The sequence below is a fragment of the Brassica rapa genome, chromosome A08 (genome assembly GCF_000309985.2).
Source record: "Brassica rapa cultivar Chiifu-401-42 chromosome A08, CAAS_Brap_v3.01, whole genome shotgun sequence".
Taxonomy (NCBI): Eukaryota; Viridiplantae; Streptophyta; class Magnoliopsida; order Brassicales; family Brassicaceae; genus Brassica; species Brassica rapa.
The window spans coordinates 9,248,356-9,270,768 of NC_024802.2; the positions used below are offsets into that span (position 1 = coordinate 9,248,356).

At 31.6% G+C, this 22,413-nt stretch overlaps 4 protein-coding genes across 5 annotated transcripts; 3 read left to right on the forward strand and 1 right to left on the reverse strand.

The window, feature by feature from the left end:
* Positions 1-568: 568 nt before the first annotated feature.
* On the forward strand, positions 569-2,267 carry LOC103833440 (bet1-like SNARE 1-2). Of its 2 annotated transcripts, XM_009109525.3 has the most exons (6): positions 569-818; positions 966-1,122; positions 1,393-1,449; positions 1,550-1,609; positions 1,679-1,764; positions 1,887-2,267. In XM_009109525.3, exons 1-6 carry the CDS (start codon positions 805-807, stop codon positions 1,909-1,911), a joined length of 399 nt encoding a protein of 132 aa, XP_009107773.1. In that variant the 5' UTR covers positions 569-804; the 3' UTR covers positions 1,912-2,267. The 2 variants fall into 2 exon arrangements, with proteins under 2 accessions (XP_009107773.1, XP_033133671.1); XM_033277780.1 differs by lacking the exon at positions 569-818 and having other exon boundaries at positions 1,338-1,449.
* A 4,926-nt stretch (positions 2,268-7,193) lies between these two features.
* LOC103833441 (serine/threonine-protein kinase BLUS1) lies at positions 7,194-9,035 on the reverse strand. Its single transcript, XM_009109526.3, has one exon. It carries the CDS (start codon positions 8,825-8,827, stop codon positions 7,376-7,378), a length of 1,452 nt encoding a protein of 483 aa, XP_009107774.1. The 5' UTR covers positions 8,828-9,035; the 3' UTR covers positions 7,194-7,375.
* A 2,357-nt stretch (positions 9,036-11,392) lies between these two features.
* LOC103833442 (putative FBD-associated F-box protein At3g50710) lies at positions 11,393-13,856 on the forward strand. The gene is made up of 3 exons (XM_009109527.3): positions 11,393-12,666; positions 12,741-12,869; positions 12,966-13,856. Exons 1-3 carry the CDS (start codon positions 11,797-11,799, stop codon positions 13,251-13,253), a joined length of 1,287 nt encoding a protein of 428 aa, XP_009107775.1. The 5' UTR covers positions 11,393-11,796; the 3' UTR covers positions 13,254-13,856.
* A 4,247-nt stretch (positions 13,857-18,103) lies between these two features.
* On the forward strand, positions 18,104-20,693 carry LOC103833443. The gene is made up of 6 exons (XM_009109528.3): positions 18,104-18,678; positions 18,992-19,154; positions 19,458-19,634; positions 19,713-19,796; positions 19,868-19,949; positions 20,043-20,693. Exons 1-6 carry the CDS (start codon positions 18,305-18,307, stop codon positions 20,465-20,467), a joined length of 1,305 nt encoding a protein of 434 aa, XP_009107776.2. The 5' UTR covers positions 18,104-18,304; the 3' UTR covers positions 20,468-20,693.
* The last annotated feature ends 1,720 nt before the right edge of the window (positions 20,694-22,413 follow it).

The following is a 22,413-nucleotide window of genomic DNA, read 5'->3' on the forward strand; positions in this document are numbered from 1 at the left end:
ATTTAGTTATTTTTTAAAAAAATTTGGATGTATCTTTTTGTTAATTTTTGAAATAAAAAATTTGACATGCATTTGAAGTGAATAGCAAATCATTTTTTCCGTAACTGTATGTATATCATATGAACTTAAAGTATGTGTAGTATCAATATAAATATTTTATATAAAATGAGAGATGTAAACTAGAAATATAATGTTAATTATACATATGTTCGGTTATCTTCGGATATCCATTCGGGTTCGGGTATTACCCGTTCGGGTTCGGGTATCCAATCTCTCCTTATTCAATACCCGTTCGGGTATTTTGCTACTTCGGTTCGGATTTCGGTTCGGATTTTTCGGATCGGGTTCGGGTGCCACTTCGGATATCGGGTAAAGTGCCCACCCCTACATAGAACCATTCTAAAACAGAATTAAATTTCTTTCGATCCACTATTCGATTTTTTACTTTAAAAAGAATATTTCAAATATATTCTTCCTTCACTAGAAATCAGATTATATCTAAATTCTGTGGAAGTTTTATATTAGAAATAGAGGTTCTAGAGATCATCAAAAATGGGCTGTCAAAGCATTAATAATTATTAAAATAAGTATCGATCCACATGGGCCGAGCCAAGCCCAGTAAGCTTTCCTTTCGTCAACGTCTTTTCAACAGTTTTTGAGCTTTGGTGCGTTCCCCAGCAAACAAACACGAAATCCTACGTTCCGCGGATCCATTCGCACTGCTCCGATCTCTCTCCATCTGTAATGGTGAGTTCTCAATAGGATACTCCAAAACCGTAGACGAAACAAATATTGGTGCGAGACATGAACTATCGAAGGTATGATCTATGCTTCCTCTCTCTCTATGCATCCACTGATTCTGATTCTGTTCTACGAACCATATTCTGATCGAATTTCACACGGATCTATTCAATTTTGTCCAAATCATTGACCTAATTACAGTTTTCGAGATTTCGATTTTGCAGGGAGAATCGTGCATCGAGAACATCTCTCTTTGACGGACTCGATGGACTTGAGGAAGGTCGCTTGAGAGCCTCCTCTTCCTACTCTCATGATACCACCGAACGCGACAATGACGAAGCCCTTGAAAGTCTTCAGGACAGAGTTTCGTTTCTCAAGAGAGTATGTTTCTTTTCATCTCTACAATTATTAATCAAAAGATCATTACTACATAACACAAACATGATTAGGATCTTGAAATGTTTCTGTAACTATTGTCTGAGAGAGAGAGAGAGAGAGAGAGTTTCTTGAGCTAATCTTGATGGTAAGAAAATTAATGTAAATTGTGAATCTTTTGGACTGTACGAGCATGGAGCTAAATGCTTTTTTTGTTCTAGCAATTGCAATAACGCTTGCCTTAGATGTCCTAAGCTGGGGATCATATCTTATCAGGTGACTGGAGACATACATGAGGAAGTTGAGAGTCATAACCGCATGCTTGACAAAGTGGTAAGCTTTAAGTTTGATGCCATATGCTTGACTTTGAGTTTGTAGATGCATCTTTCTCACATGCTTTTCTTCTAAGCCGTTTGTTGTTGTCTATGTCTAGGGTAACAAAATGGACTCGGCCAGGGGAATAATGTCAGGAACAATCAACCGTTTCAAGTTGGTATGTGCGCACCATTCTAGCCTTCATTATTGCTCAACCTTTTAAGTGCACACACCCCTTGTTTGACAGGTCTTTGAGAAGAAGTCGAATCGAAAAACTTGCAAACTCATTGGGTATTTTGTGCTCCTGTTCTTGGTCATGTATTACCTTATTAGGTAAAGCGCATTTGTTAATATAGCTATCCAAACATTTGATGTTTCTTGAACACATGGGTTTTTATTATCATCCTATTTTTGGGCTTTGCTAATGGCACGTTAATCATTTGGTTTTTTTGCAGACTATTAAACTACATCAAAGGGTGAACTTGGATGCAAGAAGAAAGTAGATTGTTTACATCAATACTCGTTTCGTTTCATTTTTGGGTTTCTTCTGATGAATGATTCAGGCAACATTGAACTAGTCAAGGGACCCTTGTTAAAAACAAGGTCAAGAAAAGAGATTGTTGTCAAGAGACTAGTGAACCGAAAGAAAAGGGTAGATAGAGGCACGTTTTTTGCCCCAAGCACAATTATCTCATTGCCATTTCGTGTAATAATCTAGTATATCTTCTTTATGAATTCCCAACTATTTGGATCACCAACAAACAAGGCCTTGGATCGTGTCAGCAACTTTGTCTACCAAAAGCTTAATTGATATGTTTAATTATTAGATTTGATTCTGTTCACCTCCCCCAGTAGACATAGTTTCATTATCCTATTATCTCCCGCTAGAGCCAGCTTATGATTCTATTCCAGAGCAAAAGAGACGGTTGATTCCAAGGAGGAGTGTTTCTGTGATGATTTCAAGGGCGTATTGCGTTGGCAAAGATAAAGGTCGGTTGGATTTCTCGCACTCAATCCCCAGAGAGTAGAGCAATACACTGATATTTCATGTGAAAATATGTGTTCAGATACTCTTCAATCTTTGAAATCATTGATAACAGAGACAGAGATTACGATGATTATCCGATTGTTGACATAGACAAGAATATGGAGAATTTTGTACTCGGTTTCGTAAACTACTCCATGTTCATTTACCAAACTGAGTTCAAAATTCTCCATATTCTTGTTAGTTGATTATATATTGAGTATCAAGATGGTACACAATATTTTTATCTCATAGATATTTTCTACCTCAGTTCAGTACTTAGGTCTTGAACATAAAATAGTATACATTACTAATCTCTGTGAGTTGATTATATATTGAGGTTATTTTCAAATCAAATTATATTTGTCTAACTCCTGATATTATTACAAAGTGAGATGATTCAATTTACAAAAATTGTACTATTAACATTCTCAACAAGTATGCGTTTAAGTATGCCTCCAATTCGTGTTTTATAGCATGCATCATTTGCATTGCTAGAAGCTGTGTGTACATTCAACTATGAAACCATATAAATGCTTGTAATTTTTTTTGTTTCAGTTTCAAATTAAGGATTAATCCGCGCTATGCGAGGAGCTATTTTGATTTTCAAATATTAACTATACAACTATTCGTTTGGACATTGTATTCCGAATTGTATGTTTGTGTGAATACATGATTGTTTTGTATTTATGGTTTGGGCAATAGAACGTTTTCATAGTTTTAGGTTAGAATTATTGCATTGTAATGTTGATGTGAGCATTTTTTGCGATGTTTAAATTTTGTTGTTGTTCGTGTGCTTAACCTAAGTAATATTGGTGCTTAACCATATATTTTCTGGAAATAGAAAATAATGGCACAAGGAGTAGTATATATTAAAATGAATCTAATTACATTATCCATTTCTTATATTGTATATTTAATTATAATTTATTTTTTATTATATTATATATTTACTTATTATTAAGTTTTTTATATTGTATTTATATTTTTCTAATTTTCTTGCTTTTATATCAAATTGTAATATTACGATAGATGTTTAATGTAATAATTTTATTTCTTATATTTTATATTTACTTATTATTTATTTTACTATACATTTTTCATATAGATATTTAATGTAATTTTATATTTATTATATTGTATGTATACTTATTAGTTATATTTTTTTATATTGTATATTTACTTATCTAATATTGCGATAGATGTTTAATGTAATATTTTTATTACTATATTATATATTTACGTATTATTTATTTTACTATACATTTTTTAGATAGATGTTTAATTTATTTTTTTTGTTTTTATATTGTATATTTACTTATTGTTTATTTTTCTTATTTTGTATATTTACTTATTCTATTTGTTTTGTTATTATATCAAATGAAAATATTATGATATATGTTTAATGCAATATTTTTATTTCTTATATAGTATATTTACTTATTATTTATTTGTTCTTATATTGTATATTTACATATTCTAATATTACGATAGATTTTTAATGTAATATATCTATTTCTCATATTGTATATTTACTTATTATTTATTTTTTCCTATATTTTATATTTACTTATAAAAATATTAGGAGTTAATAAAAATTTAAAACTATAAATTTTCAGATATATGTTTAATGTATTTTCCATTTATTATATTTTATATGTACTTTCCCTTATTTATTATACTATACATTTTTCAGATAGATGTTTAATGTAGTTTTTTATTACTTATACTGTATATTTACTTATTATTTATTTTTTATTCTAATATAAAGATAGATATTTAATGTAATATTTTTATTTCTCATATGCTACATTAACTTATTTTTTATTTTACTATACTTTTTTCAGATAAATGTTTAATTTAGTTTTTCCATTTTTTATGTTGGATATTTACATATTGTTTATTTTTTTCTTATATTATATATTTACTTATTCTAATTATTTTGATTTTACATCAAATGATTATATTACGTTAAATGTTTAATGTAATATTTCTATTTCTTATATTATATATTTACTAATTGTTTAGTTTTTGTTATATTTTATATTTAGTTATTTTAATATTACGATGGATGTTTAATATAATATTTTTATTTCTTATATTATATATTTACTTATTATTTATTTTATTTATATTTTCAGAGAGATGTTTAATTTATTTTTTTCATTTTTTAATTACATATTTACTTATTGTTTATTTTTTATATTGTATATTTACCTATTCTATTTTTTTTCTTTATATCAAATGATAATTTTATTATAGATGTTTAATGTAATATTACTATTTCTTATATTTTATGCTTGTTTTTTAATATTGTATATTTACTTATAAAAAAATATTGTAAAAAATAAAAATGTATAACTATACATTTTTCGGATAGATGTTTAATGTACTTTTTCCATTTCTAATATTGTATATTTACTTATTATTGATTTTTTTCTTATATTGTATATTTATTTATTCTAATTTTTTTGCTTTTATATCTAATTGTAATATTACGATATATGTTTAATGTACTATTTATATTTCCTATATTGTATATTTACTTATTATTTATTTTATAATACATTTTGCATATAGATGTTTAATGTAGTTTTTCTAATTCTTATATTGTATGTTTACTTATTATTTATTTTTCTTATATTTTATATTTAATTATTATTTATTTTACGATACATTTTTCGGATAGATGTTTAATTTAGTATTTCTACTTCTTATGTTGTATATTTACTTATTATTTATTTTACTATACATTTTTCAGATATGTGTTTAATTTATTTTTTCTACTTCTTATATTGTATATTTATTTATTTTTTTATTTTTTTCTTATATTTTATTTTTACTTATTCTATTATTTTTTTTGTTTTTATATCAAAAGATAATATTACGTTAGATGTTTAATGTAATATTTTTATTTCTTATATTGTATATTTACTTATTATTTATTTTTTATATTTTATATTTACCTATTGTAATATTATGATAAATGCTTAATATAATATTTATATTTTGTATGTTGTATATTTACTTATTATTTATTTTACTATACATTTTTCTGATAGATGTTTAATTTAGTTTTTTTTCATTTCTTAATTTTATATTTACTTATTATTTATTTTTTCGTAGATTGTATATTTACTTATTATAATTTTTTTGCTTTTATATCAAATGATATTATTATGATATATGTTAGTTTATGTAATATTTCTATTTCTTATATTGTAATTTACTTATTATTTATTTTTCTTTATATTGTATAGTAACTTATTATTTATTTTTGTTTTTTAGTAATAATTTCATGTGGCTTTTTTTGGAAGAGAGATTTTATGCTTATGTTGACACTCCACGGAGCCCTAATAGTCCATTTTATCAGTTTTTTTTTAATTTCTTAATTTTATATTTACTTATTGTTTATTTTTTCTTATATTGTATATTTACTTATTCTAATTTTCTTGCTTTGATAGATGTTAATTTAATGTAATATTTATATTGCTTATATTGTGTGTTTACTTATTAATTATTTTTACTTATATTGTATATTTATTATTATGATTATTTGTTGTTAGTAATAATGCAATGTGGCATCTTTTGGAAAAAGAATTTTATGCTTAGGTGGACACTCCATGGAGCCTCAAATAGTCTATTTTATTAGTATAGATTGGTTTAGTAGATGTGTATACATTTTGTGTGTACATTCAACTAGATCCAAATGTTTTGTATGTAACAAGTCAATTACGAACTAACTAACTAAGTGAAGATGTAGTAGTCATTAATTTGGTTAAAGCCAACAAAGAGTGGAATGTTGGGTAAAGACTAGCTAGTTGTTAAGTTTAAAGAGGTTGTTAAATTAGAAGTGAGTTAAAATGTGTATGAACTAAAATCATTTACTACTACGGAATTTTATATTAAAAAAATATGACTACCTAACAATCAATTATTTAATATTTATTCATAATTGTTTTAATAAATAATGTTAAAAATTCATACAAATTTTATTCTTATCAAAAGATTATAAATTATGTTTTCATATAAATACTAAAAGTTCTTAAATATGAAAAGTTAAAAAAACATATTCCATCAAATTATATGCTGTAAATGAACGTTTGGCTGGTTTGTCCCCTTTATCGGTCAGGAACTCACTGTACCTCTTTACTCTTGTTATACTCACATATGTATTACAAGGAGTTGCAATTGGGATGTTGAATCATTTTTTCAACAGTTTAATAGCTACAATGAGGTTGTTGGAAAAGCAAAAAATCTTAGGTGGATTTATCTTAGTTGAAATTATTCAACATGTTGAATACTCACAAATGGTGTTTTTTATTGTTATTTTTATTTTTTAATCTCATCTTGAATATTCAAAGTCATTTATCTTATGATAAATTATATTTTTTGTAAAAAAATTATATGAAAATTTATTATTTTGTGATTTATAAATACAGATTTGGTTTATTTGATTTGGATCCATAAAAAATATTTTTATCAAACAAAATTAAATAAAATTGTTGGATAGAGTGCTAAATTTATTAAATAAAGATATTGTAGATTAAGATTTAAATGAGTGTTGAATTAATAGGTAGAAGAACAAAAGATGATGTGAATTGTTGAAAAGTGTAAATTAGGATGTTAAATATTTCCAACCAGTGTACATAGTCGTAGTACATGATGATGCAGAAAAGGGTGGGTGCAACATGCCTAAAAGATAAACAAATTTATAATAAGAAAGTGAATTTGGTTCTACAAAGATAAATTAATAAATTATTATTCGATAAGTTCATAAATACGATTGACAATCATAAGTCATAACTAGTGTACTAAATTTTATGGAATCTAGTGGCAATAATCTAAACGAGAAAAATATTTAAACAAAAACTAAAAACCATGATCAAATTCGTCGCCATTAATTTTTTTTTCAAATAGTTAACTTAAAACACTTTCTTTCTCAGCACGCAAGGTCTTCATCTTCTCAGCTTCCAACTCAATCTTCAGCTTCTCCACCATCTCTAGGAGCTCTTCTTCTCTGTTCCTCTCTTCTTTCTCCCCACTCAAAGCTTCAATTATCACCAACACTCTTGCTCGTTGATGCTCCAAGCTTTTCTTCAACAGATTCAGTTTCTCTAAAACCAAATCTCTGTCAAACCCGCAAACCTCACCTTCTTGTTCCTTAGCTTCCTCGTTTCGGTCTGACAAACCTAAACCAGTTTCTGATCCGGTTAACACGACGTTATCATCGCCTTCCGGTTTGTCTTGGACTGGATCTACTTCACGTGGACTGAACTCAGAAGTGTCTGATTCAGTAGTTGGAAACACTGGACAAAGCTGAAGATCGTCTTCACGGAAGTTCCACCCGCTGATTCTCCTGTTCTTCACTATCTCCTCATCATCCTCTTCATCATCTTCAACACCCTTGATCAAAACCTGGCTCTCGATAAACATATGTTCCGTGTTTGACAAGCCGTGCAACACGTTCTTGACCACAAAATCAACTCCTTTGCAGTTCCTAAAGAAGGGATGCTTCAGCAACTTCTCGGCAGAAGGTCTTTTAGCAGGGTCTTGCTCAAGACACAAACCAACCATTTCTCTAAACGCTTTTGAGAACTTCTTTTTACCACAGCCGCTCTTGTTGATCTCGTAATCAGCGAAATGAAACCGTTTGGTGATCTTCATGAGTAAACTCTTTAACGGCGGTAAGTGAGATAACGGAGGTCTACCGTGAGCTAACTCCAACGCCGTTATCCCGAACGACCATATGTCTGCCTTGAAACCGTACCCCGTGTGAGAGTGAACCACTTCAGGAGCCATCCAATACGGCGTTCCCGCTATATCAGTCAGCCTTAAAGAAGACGACGTCGTTCCAGACGACGTGACAACAGGTTCATAGATGGATGCGGATACTCCAAAGTCAGCGAGCTTCACGGATCCATCAGAGTCTACAAGAATATTACCAGCTTTGATGTCACGGTGCAGATGACCCTGGTCGTGAAGATACGAGATTGCGTTAAGAGTTTCCTTGAGGAACACGGAAATGCAATTTTCGGGTAGCCCTTCAGGGAAAGAGGAAGAGACGATGGAATGAAGAGAGCCGCAAGACATGAAAGGCATGACCACCCAAAGGCATCGATCAACGGTGAACGAACAATAAGCGTTGAGGATGTTGGGATGAGAAAGAAGAGACATGGTCTTTGTTTCACGGCGAAGACTGTCGAAGTCAGCTCGAGACTGATCAAGATCGATGGCTTTAATGGCCACTACTGTTGAGTTCATGGGAATGCATACGGCTTTGTAGACTGAAGCACTGACACCAACGCCTATCTTGCATATGATCTCATAAGCCTCAGCATCAAGTGGAAACTCGAGCTTGTTCCGAGCCATGAAGAAAGAAAGAAGACTACACTCTTGTTTAGTATAAAAATTTTGTTTTTTGTAAGAGTAATAGTAACATGAGGCTATTCATATAGGGGTGAACGTAGAGTGTTCATGAGATTTTGCATGTGAACTTCAAAAAGAGAAGAGAGCATTAAATGTATAATAAAAGCAGAACCTTATCTCTATGAGATTACTGGTGATGAATATGTTGATGAGATTATAAGATGAAACATGTGAAAGTGCTAACTAACTAACCTGGATTTAATGAGAGTATATTACCTTTTGTCTTTCCAGGGACCCAAAGGGCAAACAAAATCTGACAACTTCAAAGGGTAAATGCAAAGATTTTTACATGTATATATATAGACTTATTTTATAAATATATCTATAGATTTAGATAATTTGAAGAAATCTCAGCATAATTTCATATTTTGTGTGGCTTTAGAATCAGACTGATGATAATCATGTAAATTTCAATCAAATTAATATTTGTAGGATTCGTGAAAAATGCTCAATTTGATATATTACTTGATGCAGCGGTGTTTTCTCCAGAGATCTTACTTATAATGCATCTTGTTAATGTAAATTTATTTTTTTATGTCATTTATCTTTTATTCTATGGTATAACTTGCACACATTGTTGTTAGAAAGAAGAAAATTATGCATATACTTTTTTTAGTGTCCTTTCGTGATGATGATATGGTGATGTTCGTCAAGTTTATGGTAATCGCCAATGATACTTGTGATGATTAAATTAAGGCAATTGTTGATTTACAAACATTTAATGTAGTAATCTAAAAATTACCACCATTCTGGTTTATTTGGAGAATTTGTAAATCAAAATGTAATTTGCTTTTAATAAAACACTAATAAGTCCATACAAAATTACATAAAAAACCATTGATGATGTATGAGATGGTATACAAGCATTCAAATACTTGGACCAAAGAACCTCTAATATAACCAACAATAGACATACACCATCAAATCAAGATCTTTAGAACCATTACGCTCCATGAGGGCTTTGCTAAATTCAGTTTCGTTGTAGGTTCCAACGAAGATACAAGACAAATAAGAGTTAGATGGGTAATACACAATCAGGAAGGAAAACCTTACTGGGGATTCAGGACAAACAAATTTCTCAAACACATCACTTGAATCCAATGCTAAATTTTTATAGATGACATTGTAGAATCTTTATTGTTACAAATTTTGGAAAATTTAAAAATATGTTCATTGAAAATATCCATTCTAATATCTATATGAGGAGTAAAAAAATTGATCCTAGTTTCATTTCACCAAGAGAACAAACAATGTCTCAACTCATTTGCTTCCAACTCTTTTTTAACAACATTTTATTAGTACTTTAAATAGTATATGACCAACATAAGAATCTAACCAACCAAAACGGTGGGATTGTATTAAAAAGTACAAGAGATTAGTCCTCCTTAAAATGTTTAGAAAGAGCATCTGCCGCCATGTTTCTTTCTCTATTCACACAACCCAATGAGCAATCAGAAAGAAAAGATATCCAATATCGGATATCATGTATGATATTACCCAATTGGATATGATCAATCACAATAGTATTAATGATGCGCTCCAATTCCTTGTTGTCTCCTTCAAACCAAACCCTTCTCCATCCTTTAGTCCATACTTGTTGAAGAACATATAAAAATGCCAATGCCTCACCGTGCAAAGGTGAATTAACATTTTCCAGTTTCGCCATTCCATAGCATATATGATCTCCTTTATGGTTTCTGATAATCCAGCCGATTCCCGTGAATATACTCCCTTCCTTGTAACTACAATCAAAGTTACATTTTATCCAGTCCTGAGGTGGAGGCTCTCATTGTGAAGATCTTGGGATTCTCTTTGACTTTCCAGACATAAACTGAATATTCCATTCTCTGTTAGCCTCGATGGCTCTTTGAGCATCATCCATAGGGTGCACATTTCTCTTAGCAAATAGAAACTCATTCCTCGATTTTCATATATACCAGATGATCCAAAAGGAGAGCTTAGACAAAAAAAAATAGTGTTTTCTGACTCTTATAAATATTAAATAGAGCTGCGATATTCTGTTCCAGATCAAAGGATTGAATATCATGAACTGGAATACCTGAACATCTCCATATGGCTAACGCATGAGGAGAGAGGAACATCAGATGGTTGATAGTATCTTCTTCCATACAACAACACTGAAAAACTGGATCAGTGTTTATTCTCCGAGTACATAACTGAACATATGTAGGCAATGCACCCGAAATTGTTTTCCATAGAAACTGCTGGATCTTAAACAATATTTCTAATTTCCACGTTTCTTTCTTAAGAATTAACGAGCCTGGAGGTCGCAGATTTATAATGATTTTAATTTGTTTCTGACTTTGTGAATCATGGCATAGACATTAAGAAAAAGAAAGTCCACAAAATAAGCTATTGAGATTTGGTTAAACAAAAACTAATAAACCTCCTAATGAATAAAAATTAATTCAATATTTGTATCAAACTTAATAATTTATATTTAAATAGAAAACTAATATTTGTTTACAACCAAAAGTTATTCTATTATTCGATTTCGAAGTGATATGTATAATCAGTTCAGAATAGAATAATCAACAAAATAAATATTTTTGATATTATTAGGTTTCTCATCCTTATTATTTTTATGAAAGGACCTTTTGTGTTTGTTAACTTATTTTATTACAATTTAACGACTGTTTTGTAAGTTATTGTTCTGTTCTAATAATCAGTTCAGAACAGAACAATCAACGAAACAAATATCTCAGCCCAATTTAACATGGCTCATTAAATATCTCAGCTCCTAGTTTCTTTTCCGCTTTAAACGCACAGAGAAACATCAAATCTGCAATCTCCATGGAAAAGTATCCGTCTTTCTGATTCGGAATGCTTCATGGTTTAGGTTTTGGGTATTTGTTTTTCGATTCCTCTTAGGATTTGATTAGGGCTTGGATATGATGGATAGGATCAGTAATCTGTCGGATGATTTGCTCTTGAAGATTTTCTCATATCTTCCTACCAAATACGTCGTCACGACAACGCTCTTGTCCAAAAGATGGAAGTCTGTCTGGACGATGGTCCCGAGATTTGATTTTGACGATGGTTTCGAACTCGACCCTTCCCGATACGAAACATTCACCAATCACGTGGGCAGAACGATGTCGTTGCGCACATCTCCGGTCCTGGAATCTCTGAGATTCGACGTCGGTCCTTGTTGCAGTACCCAAGATATGGTAACGTGGATCAGAACAGGGATGGTTCAGGGCGTGCGCGAGCTTGAGATCTTCCACACTGAAGAACACTTAAAGGAACATAGACCAATCAAGTTACCAAAGAGTCTTTATACTTACGAGAAGCTCGAGGTCTTGAAACTCACTTACTCGATTGGTCTGGATGTTCCTGTGGACGTTTGGTTTCCTTCTTTGAAGACGTTGCACCTTATCAGTGTAAAGTACGAGACCAAAGATTGTCACAGTAGGCTTTTGTCAGGATGTCCTGTTCTTGAGGAGTTGGTGTTGGACAAGAGTTTAAACAGCCACTCTCTGAGAACTTTCTATGTTGAAATGCCTAGCTTACAGAGGCTATCTGTAGTTGATGTATGCGAAGAACCGAACTACGGTCTTGATGGGCTTCATATGACTGTGATCAATGCCCCGTCTTTGAAGTATTTGAACTTTGTAGATTACCATGATGACGTGTGTTTGTGTGAGAACATGCCTGAGGTGGTTGTTGCAAATGTTAAAGTTGTGTACAATAGTCCTGAGAAGCTACTGGGTTCTATTCCATCAGTCAAGCGTCTCTGCTTATGTTTACCTTCTTCATTGGTAATAAAATATATACCATTTTGTGTTTCATCTGGTTACTGCTCTGCTTATGTTTTCAAACATTCTCTATGCAGCTTCTCAGCTGCTTTGGATTTTATCACCTTGTTCATTTGGAGCTGTGTGCAGCTTCCCGAGGGTGGTGGGATCTACTTACTTGGATGCTAGAAAGTTCTCCTAAACTCAAAGTTCTCAAAATATGTGTGGTATCTCTTTAACCGAGCCTGATGGTTTCAGTTTGTTTATTCAAATGTTTCACTGTCGTAAGTCTGACATACAATAACGTGTGTTCTTTCTGTTAGTGCAATGAACTCCCTTGTACCACGAAGTCCATTAGAGGTCACTGGAAGGGACCAAGTTCGGTTCCTGAATGTTTGATGTCTCATTTACATACTTTCAAGTGGAAGAATTACAACACAAAAGACGAAGAGAAGAAAATAGTGGCCTACATCCTCAATCACGCAAGACAGTTGAAGATTGTGGGTATCTCTGGGTCGAGATACTATTCAAAGGAAGAGAGATTGAAAAAACTCAATGAGTTGGTTTCTCTGCCTAGAGCTTCAAGCTCCTGTCAGCTTCTCATGGACTGAAAAAAGATTGTCATATTATGTTCCAGTAAAATCTAGAAGCATTCCTGTCTAAAAGTCAGATGTGTTAGTTAGATGCTCGTAGAGCTTCCTTATGTTCTTGTTATTACATGTTAGAATATTAGAGGAAGCATTAGTTTCACAAAAAAAAAAAAAAATTAGAGGAAGCAGAGTTTACTTGTATTCAGGATGTGCTATCTTTCTCTGTATATTAGAGGAAGCGGACTGTTGGATGCTGTATCTCTATATATATATATATATATATATATATTTTTTTCTTGTAAACTAATCTTTATATATTTTCTCTTCCAAATTATCACTACTTTTGATCTATGACATTTATTTACTGTATGTTTTAAATTTTTTATTAAATTTTTATTTTATATTTTTCCCCTTTTATATGAGTATATGTATTTATAAAATAATATAACACAGCAAAATCAGATAAATTAATAAATATGACAAATTTGGAAACTTTTCTAGTTCCAGAAAGAACTGATCAGTAATATACCACAATATAATAAAAATAAAATAATATTAAAAACAATTATATAAATGCATGATATTTAGTAATATTAATAACTAGTTATATAAAATTTATATAAACACAGATGAGAAATAATTTTTATTTTAATGTAATTTTATATTTTTTGTTATTTAAACATTTTGTGTCATTTGTAAAATTGCATTTTATATTTTAAAACACATATAATTAATAAAGTACATTAATAATTTATAAAAAGAGACGAAAGTAAAAAAATTATAAAATTTATCTATTACATAAAATCGTGAAAAAATCTTTCTAGAAATAAATAATCATGAAGTCTAAAAATATAATTTTTTTTTTTAGAAATTAATAAACTTACAAATGAATGAAATAGTATAATATTCATAATATTACTTTATAATTTTTACTGTGAATAATTAACGAGAATGCATAATATATATAGTTTGAAGTGCTAATTTTTTGGTGTTATTTGTTATTCGATTTAATTATTTTAATTTTTTAACATTGGTTAGTTGAATGAACACACGATATATATAAACATCTTACAGTGTAAGAGTGTTTCCCAAAAAAAAAATCTTTCATTTCGTATTAATTGTTGTTAAATTTTATTTCATGGTTTTATGTTTTAATGCATCTATTTGATAATTTTCTAATTTTATTCATATTTTTTATTTTATTGAATAATATAGTAAAATAAAATCATGTTAATAAGCGTTAAAACATCAAATGTAATGATTTTTAAGCTGTATGAATATATTACAATTTTAAATCAAACGATTTATAAAATTGAAATTTGTTAGTTGCTGAATGTTTCTGACAAGGATTCTCAATAATTATTATAAAATCTCCCTATACATTAAAAGAGAAGTCACTTTAGTGATTTCTGATGACGTGTCGCTCATAGGTGAAGTTTCAAAAAAATTGTTATAATTTGATTGGTCGATTGTTTTTAATTTTTATTTATTTAAATAAGATCTAAAAATTTAAGGTAAGTCTAAAAACATTTAACATCACTTGTCATATAATCTAAAAAATATTACAAATAACAATTTATGGCAACTAAATCTCGAAATTATAGAAAGATTAATAATGTTATATTTTATTACTTTTAATATTTATAAACTATAAAATATAATGACCAAATTTTTATATAAGATAATTATAATAGTTTTATATTCTACTTGATGAATTGTATTCGAGTATAATTATATAATAACTATTTTAAATATTACAAAATCCAAACATTTTTATTAATATAATTTTTAAATTATTTATCGTTGTTTACAAAATTTATCAGAATTTTAAAATTATTTATATAATGTTATAAATTATTTATAAAAAATATAAATCCTACTATATATTGATTAAGAAGTCACATAAGTGATTTTTTATTACATGTTGATCATAAATGAACTCTTCAATATGTTATAATTTGATTGACCGATGATTTTTAATTTTATTTATTATAATTATATCTAAAAGGAAAGGATAATTCAATTACCACTTTCCAAACAATCTACATAATATTAGAAATAATTATTTATGGTAACTAATTGTTGAAACTATGAAAGAGTAATAATGCGATCAATTTTTTATATATTTATAAATTACAGTAAATAATACACAAAAGTGTTTATTTGAATTGATATAATGATTTTATATTCGTATAGAAAGAATTATATTTTTATATAAAGTATCATAATAACTATTATTGTCTAATAATCCAATGCATGCTTTATAAATCATTTATAAAATTATAAATACATTTATAAAATTATAAATACATTTATAAAAGTCAGACGTTTTAAATTATTATAAGAGGTTCTAAGTCATTTATAGAAGCTTATACATTTATTTATAAAATGTATTTTGAAAATTTATCCTCCTATTACTATATTTTGAATTTTTTTCATTTTAATGGTAAAATTCCTCAGCTATGTTTACTTAGTGTAGAAACCCCTATACTAAATATTTACTGGTAGTAATATTAATTATGACCTATCAGAGTTTAATTCATTAAATAAAGTTAGTTTAGGGGGTTTTTCGTTAAATACTTAGTTTGGAGATTTTTGCCCAAAACAAACTTAGTTGGAGGGTTTTAACGTTAAAATTCCATATTCTTTTCTTATTATCTATTATTTAAATCTTTATAGTGGGATTTGTTTGATCAAAAACCAGTTTCAATCAACTGACGAGATATCTTCTTAATATCATGCATTTAATATTTAAATATATATATAAAACAAGATTTGAGTTATCAAAATTATATATATATTATAACTAGAATATTTTTAAAAATTTATTAGAAGATATTTTATCTCATAGCTGAATTAAAATTTATTAGTGGATATTATATCTCATTGCTTCTCTTGAAAACTAGGTCATGTAGAAACTTAAACTAATTTGGTATATAAATATCGCACCACCCACATTAGTTTTACGCATCTATCTTTTAAGTTTTCATATGTTTTTGATATTTATAATTTAAATTCTACTTTTGTGATCTTGCGCATGTGTATGATAATCAATAAGTAACTCATAGACGGGAACACCATTACTGATAATTTTATGGGGATTCTTCTTCTCCGTTTATTTTTGTTCTCTTCCTCTCCATGTTGTATCTCTATCTATATTTTTGCATCAGTAGTGATTCAACTAACAAAAAGAGACGACTATGTTTATCCAGGAACTAGGAACTGATCATCCCTTTCGAAAAAGGTAATTCTTTTTTTTATAAAGTTAAATCACTTATCAAGAATATAATATAAGATATGTATGCTAATCAAGTGCAATTTATTTATTGTGCGTGATCCTCTTCGTTACGTCTGAGAGCCAAAGGTAATCTCAAAGCTTTTTAAAAACTTTGAAACTCATTGATGTTGTCCTTTCAATTATATAATTTGTTATCTTTAAATATTTTTGTTAGAATTATCTCTTTTCTGACTCAAAAGCTTAGAGAAGAAAACCGTAAATCATCTATGATGTTACAATGAAACCAATGATAATAAATCTCAGGTAATTCAAATCTCTCTTTTATATTTCATGGCTGATTTTTTTATTAGAGTTATGCGTGAAATATTTATTTTTTCTCAATTATATTTTTCTGATGTTTTAAGATTAGTGTTAAATGTGATCGTTTTCTAAACGTTCTAATGTATTCTTTGTTCATATGAACATAGTATAAATATCAATATGTAACATCGAATCTTTCATATTAACCATATACATGTAATATAAATATTATATAGTTATAAATATAATATCAATTTAATATTAATATTAATGCCCGCACATGCGTCCGGTCCACCTAGTATTGATTATAACAGAAGTACACCTTAAATTTGTAAAGAATGCTGGACACTTCAAAATAAAATTAACGTCATCCTCGTTAGTTTTGAGAAATTTGTTGAGAAATATTTTGGGCCAGCCAAAGTAAAAGCTATTGGCCGAACCAACCGCAATAACACCCCCAACTTTCCAGCACATCTGAATCTCTCCAGAAGGCAGAAACATATCTCTCTCACTCTCCTTATCCACAATTTCCCCAGTCCCCTAAAGACCCACTCTCCCTTACTCCCGCGTGTAATTCACTATTTGGCTTTCTAATTTTATCTCGGCATTGATATTCTTTTTCATTTTCTGAAATGTACTGTGTAAATGTAAACAATCACAATTTCCAAAAGAATGTATAATATATAGTAAATCAACAATAGTATTAATAAATGATGGTCCTAAGTCTCCTGACCTCATGACATTGTTGTAAATTAATAAACGAACTTGTTTCGAATAAATTGTTGAATGTGAGATTTTCTGGGGCCTTTTAAAGGTCTGTTTCGGTTTGAATTGATTTGTTCTAGTTTTTCAAATTTTGAGATTTTTTGGGGCCTTTTAAAGGTCTGTTTCTGTTTGAATTGATTTGTCCAGTGGTTTGACTAAGAATTCATTAATGCTTCTACACCAGAAGATCTGGAGTTCAAACCCCAGAAAACGCAAATTATGCAGATCATGGAAAAAAAGGGTTACAAAAGGTCTTCAGCATGGTACAAAGGCGTATCATCGAACATGGATCTCATAGGACGGCTCGGAGCGATGCAGTTAGACGTGCATTCTCATATGATGGTAGAATTGTCGGCTGTAGAATAGTTTAAAGTCATTTTCTGAAGAAAAAAACATAATTCGAAAAAACAAACAAATGAGAATACAGTATGAGATTTCAGCATATTCCCCTCGGTAGTGAAACGACGCGCTAATAAGTAACGCGTGGTAAAGTATTCGTCGGTCAACGAGAGAACCACGTCATCTCGCAGTCTGTTTCTTATCATTATTTTTATCACCACCCACTAACGTCTTTTCCACACAGCAAATATCGTATTATTATTAATTTTAATTAAAACCACCAAACTTCATAAAAAAACAAATAAAATAAAGAAAATTGTTCTTCTTCTTCTTCTTCGATTCTTCTGCATCAAATAATCGGTTCAAAATCTCCGGCGATCTTAGAAGAATCCCATTGTCCTTGTGGGGGAATCTGACATTTTCAACCGCAATGGATGAGACATATTCATATATAATGCAAATCCTGAAGAAGCCCTCTTTTACAGAGACATTCGTCGACATCTTACTCTGCGCCGTCCCGATTTGGCTCGCCGTCATGATCGGTCTTTTGATCGGATGGTCTTGGCGTCCGAGATGGACCGGGTTGATCTACCTAGGGTTCCGTTCTAAGCTTCGGTTTCTGTGGACTGCTCCTCCTGGGTTCGGCGCTCGTCGTCTTTGGCTTGCCTTCACGGCTCTCTCCGCTTTCTCCGTTTGCCGCACCGTCTGGTCGAGGCGTGACACGTCAGCTAACAAATCGGCGAATGGTTTAGCGCCGACACAGCAGGCTCCTGGAGAAGAGAGTCCTCAAAGTGATGAAACAGGGTCGGTTTATTACAGATCATGGTTGATATGTTTTTTTGTTTTCCTTACAATCTGAGATTCATAGTTATGTGTTCAAAAACGGAACCGTTTGCTTTAATGTTATATTGATTGATTGATTTTATACTAATGACACTTGAAAAAACATTTTACTACAGAGCATGATGACTTTAGAGCTGTGTAGGAGCTATGTGTTCAAAAACGGAACGTTTGCTTTTAATGTTAGCTTGTAAAATTACATAGAATGGTATATTGATTGATTTTGTAGTTATTTGTGTAGCAGCCTAGATACTAATGGCATTAATTATATTTGCAGGGCTAGCGATAACACGACGGTGAGAGAGGAGATTGTGACGGAGAATGATCTAGAGCATTTGCTGCAGCTGCTTGAAGTTGGGAATGCGTCTAGGGAATGGCAATCCATGATGGACAAGACTACTCCAAATATGAGTTACCAGGCTTGGCGCCATGAGCCTGAGGTAATCTCAATTTTGACTCTTGCTTTGTCTCCATCTCCTTGTCATACCCATCTTGAAAAAATGAATCTTGTAGAGATATTTGAATGGCATATGATTCAGAGGAGCTGCTTTAGATTATTGGTTACTTGAGGACAGGGAGTTTTATTGTTTTAAGTTATGGGTTTCGTTGATGGAAATGTTTTTTTTTTGGGATGATTATGGACGATCAGTTTTGACTGAAACGGTTATTTGATAGAAGTGGTGGTGAAAAATAATATTTGACCAAACCATGTTTTTAGCCTGAAGGGTTGTGTTGTTTGTCAGACAGGTCCTGTTATTTACCGCAGTCGAAGTGTGTTTGAAGATGCAACTCCAGATATTGTTAGGGATTTCTTCTGGGACGATGAGTTTCGGCCCAAATGGGATTTTATGCTTGCCAAGTTCAGAACTTTGGAAGAGGACACTCAGACAGGAACTATGATTGTTCAGTGGAGGAAAAAGGTCTTTGGAGTTATGATACTTTGTTCTTCTTAACAATCTAAGCTATTGTTGTCATTACTAATTTTCTTTTGCCTGCAGTTTCCCTTTTTCTGTAGTGACCGTGAGTATATCATTGGCCGGCGAATATGGGAGTCTGGAAACAAGTACTACTGTGTTACAAAGGTACCAGCGTCTCTTAGTATTAGTAATGGAATGAGATTGGTCCTAATTGTCACACCTGTTGATGTTTGTAGGGAGTTCCTTATCCAGCATTACCAAAGCGTGATAAGCCAAGGCGTGTCGAGCTTTATTTCTCAAGTTGGGTTATCAGAGCAGGTAAGCCTCTTCTGGAATGCAAGTCTTTGGGTTTTTTTTTTATAAGCTGGAACATAGTTTGGATGTTAAATGAAAATACAAACACAAATGCAGTTGAATCCCGTAAAGGAGACGGACAGCCAACGGCTTGTGAAGTATCTCTAGTCCACTACGAAGACATGGGAATCCCAAAAGACGTTGCGAAGTTAGGCGTCCGTCATGGCATGTGGGGAGCCGTCAAGAAGCTACACTCGGGTTTACGAGCTTACCAAACCGGTAGAAAGTCAGACTCGAGCCTATCCCGGATCGCCCAGATGGCAAGAATCACCACAGTGCTTGACATGGATTCTACAGAATCATCTACAAGTGATGAAGACAGAAGCAGAGCAATGGGGTATGCGAGAAGGCAACGGGACAATCTGAGAGTGGACTGGAAATGGGTCGTTGTAGGAGGTGTTGCATTGGCTTGTGGACTTCACACTGGGGTCATTGGTAAAGCGTTACTTGCTGGAGCTGGCCAGAGACTTGCTCGCCGGTGAAGAACATTGTCGTATTCTTGTTATTATTATTGTCCCTTGACTGAAAAAAAAGAAAGAGAAAACGTATAAATATAACTTGCGGAAATGTATTCTTTCTTGCGACTCTGATGAGCAGGGCATGTCGTTTTGATGGTGAACCATGTAGAGTAGTAGCTTCAAGCTATGGAGTGAGATATGTATTTTTTTTTTATAAACTATATGAATTTACATTAGCTCTTACTTAGTCTTTGCATGTGACAATTCGTATCTCTCATTGAGCAAGATGCCAAAACTTATCTTCTGCATCAGTTCACTACACAGTGCACACTAGCCATTCTTTATAGCATCTTATGGTTGCAGTGCAGATGAACTTCCTTCTTCCGCAGATCTACAAAGGTTGCTTCTGGTGTTGTGGAAGATGCAGAATCCATCACCAAACTGAGTCCGATTGATCTGAATCAAATTCAACATCAGATAGTGAACCCTTGGCCTGAATCTCACCCTCTCCACCATCATCTTCGAATGTATCTAAATATATGTCATCTCCGTCTCCCTACAAAACCCACACAATGTGAAACATCAAACATAAAACCATGATTGGTGAAAAATAAAAGACATGAGGTGATCTGTTGTGTACATTTTTTACAAGTTCCACTTGTTCCTGGCCGTATGGATTCAGAGTCTAGGGGTTTGTTATCTCGCATGCACAGAATACCTTTTGTTTTAAAGAGATTTCCAATGGTTAATTCGAGAAAATTATCAGACATAATAACAAATTGTTTTATTGAATTGCGTTTCAATCATTGTGATGGAAGTATGAAGAAAGTCAACTCAAGACATCAGATTTGGCCTGTAACAAATAAATCCGAGTAGCACCGCTATGATCATCTACTGTGGTTGACAATATTTTTAACCCAAACATCAGTGATCATTTGAGGAGATTCAGTCGCTATTCAATGCCCTAATAAATTATACATCAACATCGATGTAATCCAAGGGCAGGCTCCTCAAGTATAACTCCACCTGCAATGCACAAAATCTTTAAAGAAAATTTTCTCTTTTATCGATCATTCAGTTGATCAACTAAACCAAAATATAAGAAAGAGGAAGGCAAGGAAGTCACCTTATCCTTGATTTGGAAACTTAAAAATGGTTATTCAATCATGTATTATTTTTTTTTAACACTGAATATTTCATTGTGATGGAGTCCAAAAGGACAAAAGTGAGAGAAAACCCCTGAGTTACATGACATAGAGTTTAAAGGAAAGCAAATAAGACTAAGAAAGAAAAGGAAGCAAAAACCGAACGGAGCTGGAGTACCAGTAGGTACTTGGAAGAGTTCAACACAGGTAACTCAAAAAAAAGGTTATGAATGACTTGAGGTGTAAGTCAGTAACCTTTTACGCAAAAACAGGCGTTAAGTGTTTCTCATTTCCTCTTGTATCATCTTGTGGAGCCAGCGAGGACCTCCTGAAGCAACATATGATTGTAAGTATGGACCAAAGGTTACGCTCTCCGCTATGGTTGCAGCAGCTCTGTTTATATGTCTCGACACATGGGAGATTGTCCACTTTTCGAAACCGTTGAGGAGTTCCAATATCTTCAGAATCAATGGAGAGAGGTCAGGAAAACTGGTAGGGTTCAAAAGAGCTTGCCGTGTTTCTACAGATGAAGTTTCAAAGAGGATATTCTTGTGACGTAAGTCACCCATTGCCTGAACAGCCCATAGCAGTGACCTAAGATCTGATTCCCTTTTGGTTGAGGAACCTATAAGAGCTTGACGACTATGATGTAGAGGTTGTCCATGACAATCTCTTGCTATCCAACTTGCACGACTCATTGTACCAGTATCAACCCAAGCCATTCCAACATTGCACTTGACCATGTCGAGAGGGGGTTTTTCCCAAATACCTAGGGAGGCATTGGTAGATTTCTTCTCCATGCTTGTGTTATGATCCGGCTGTTGG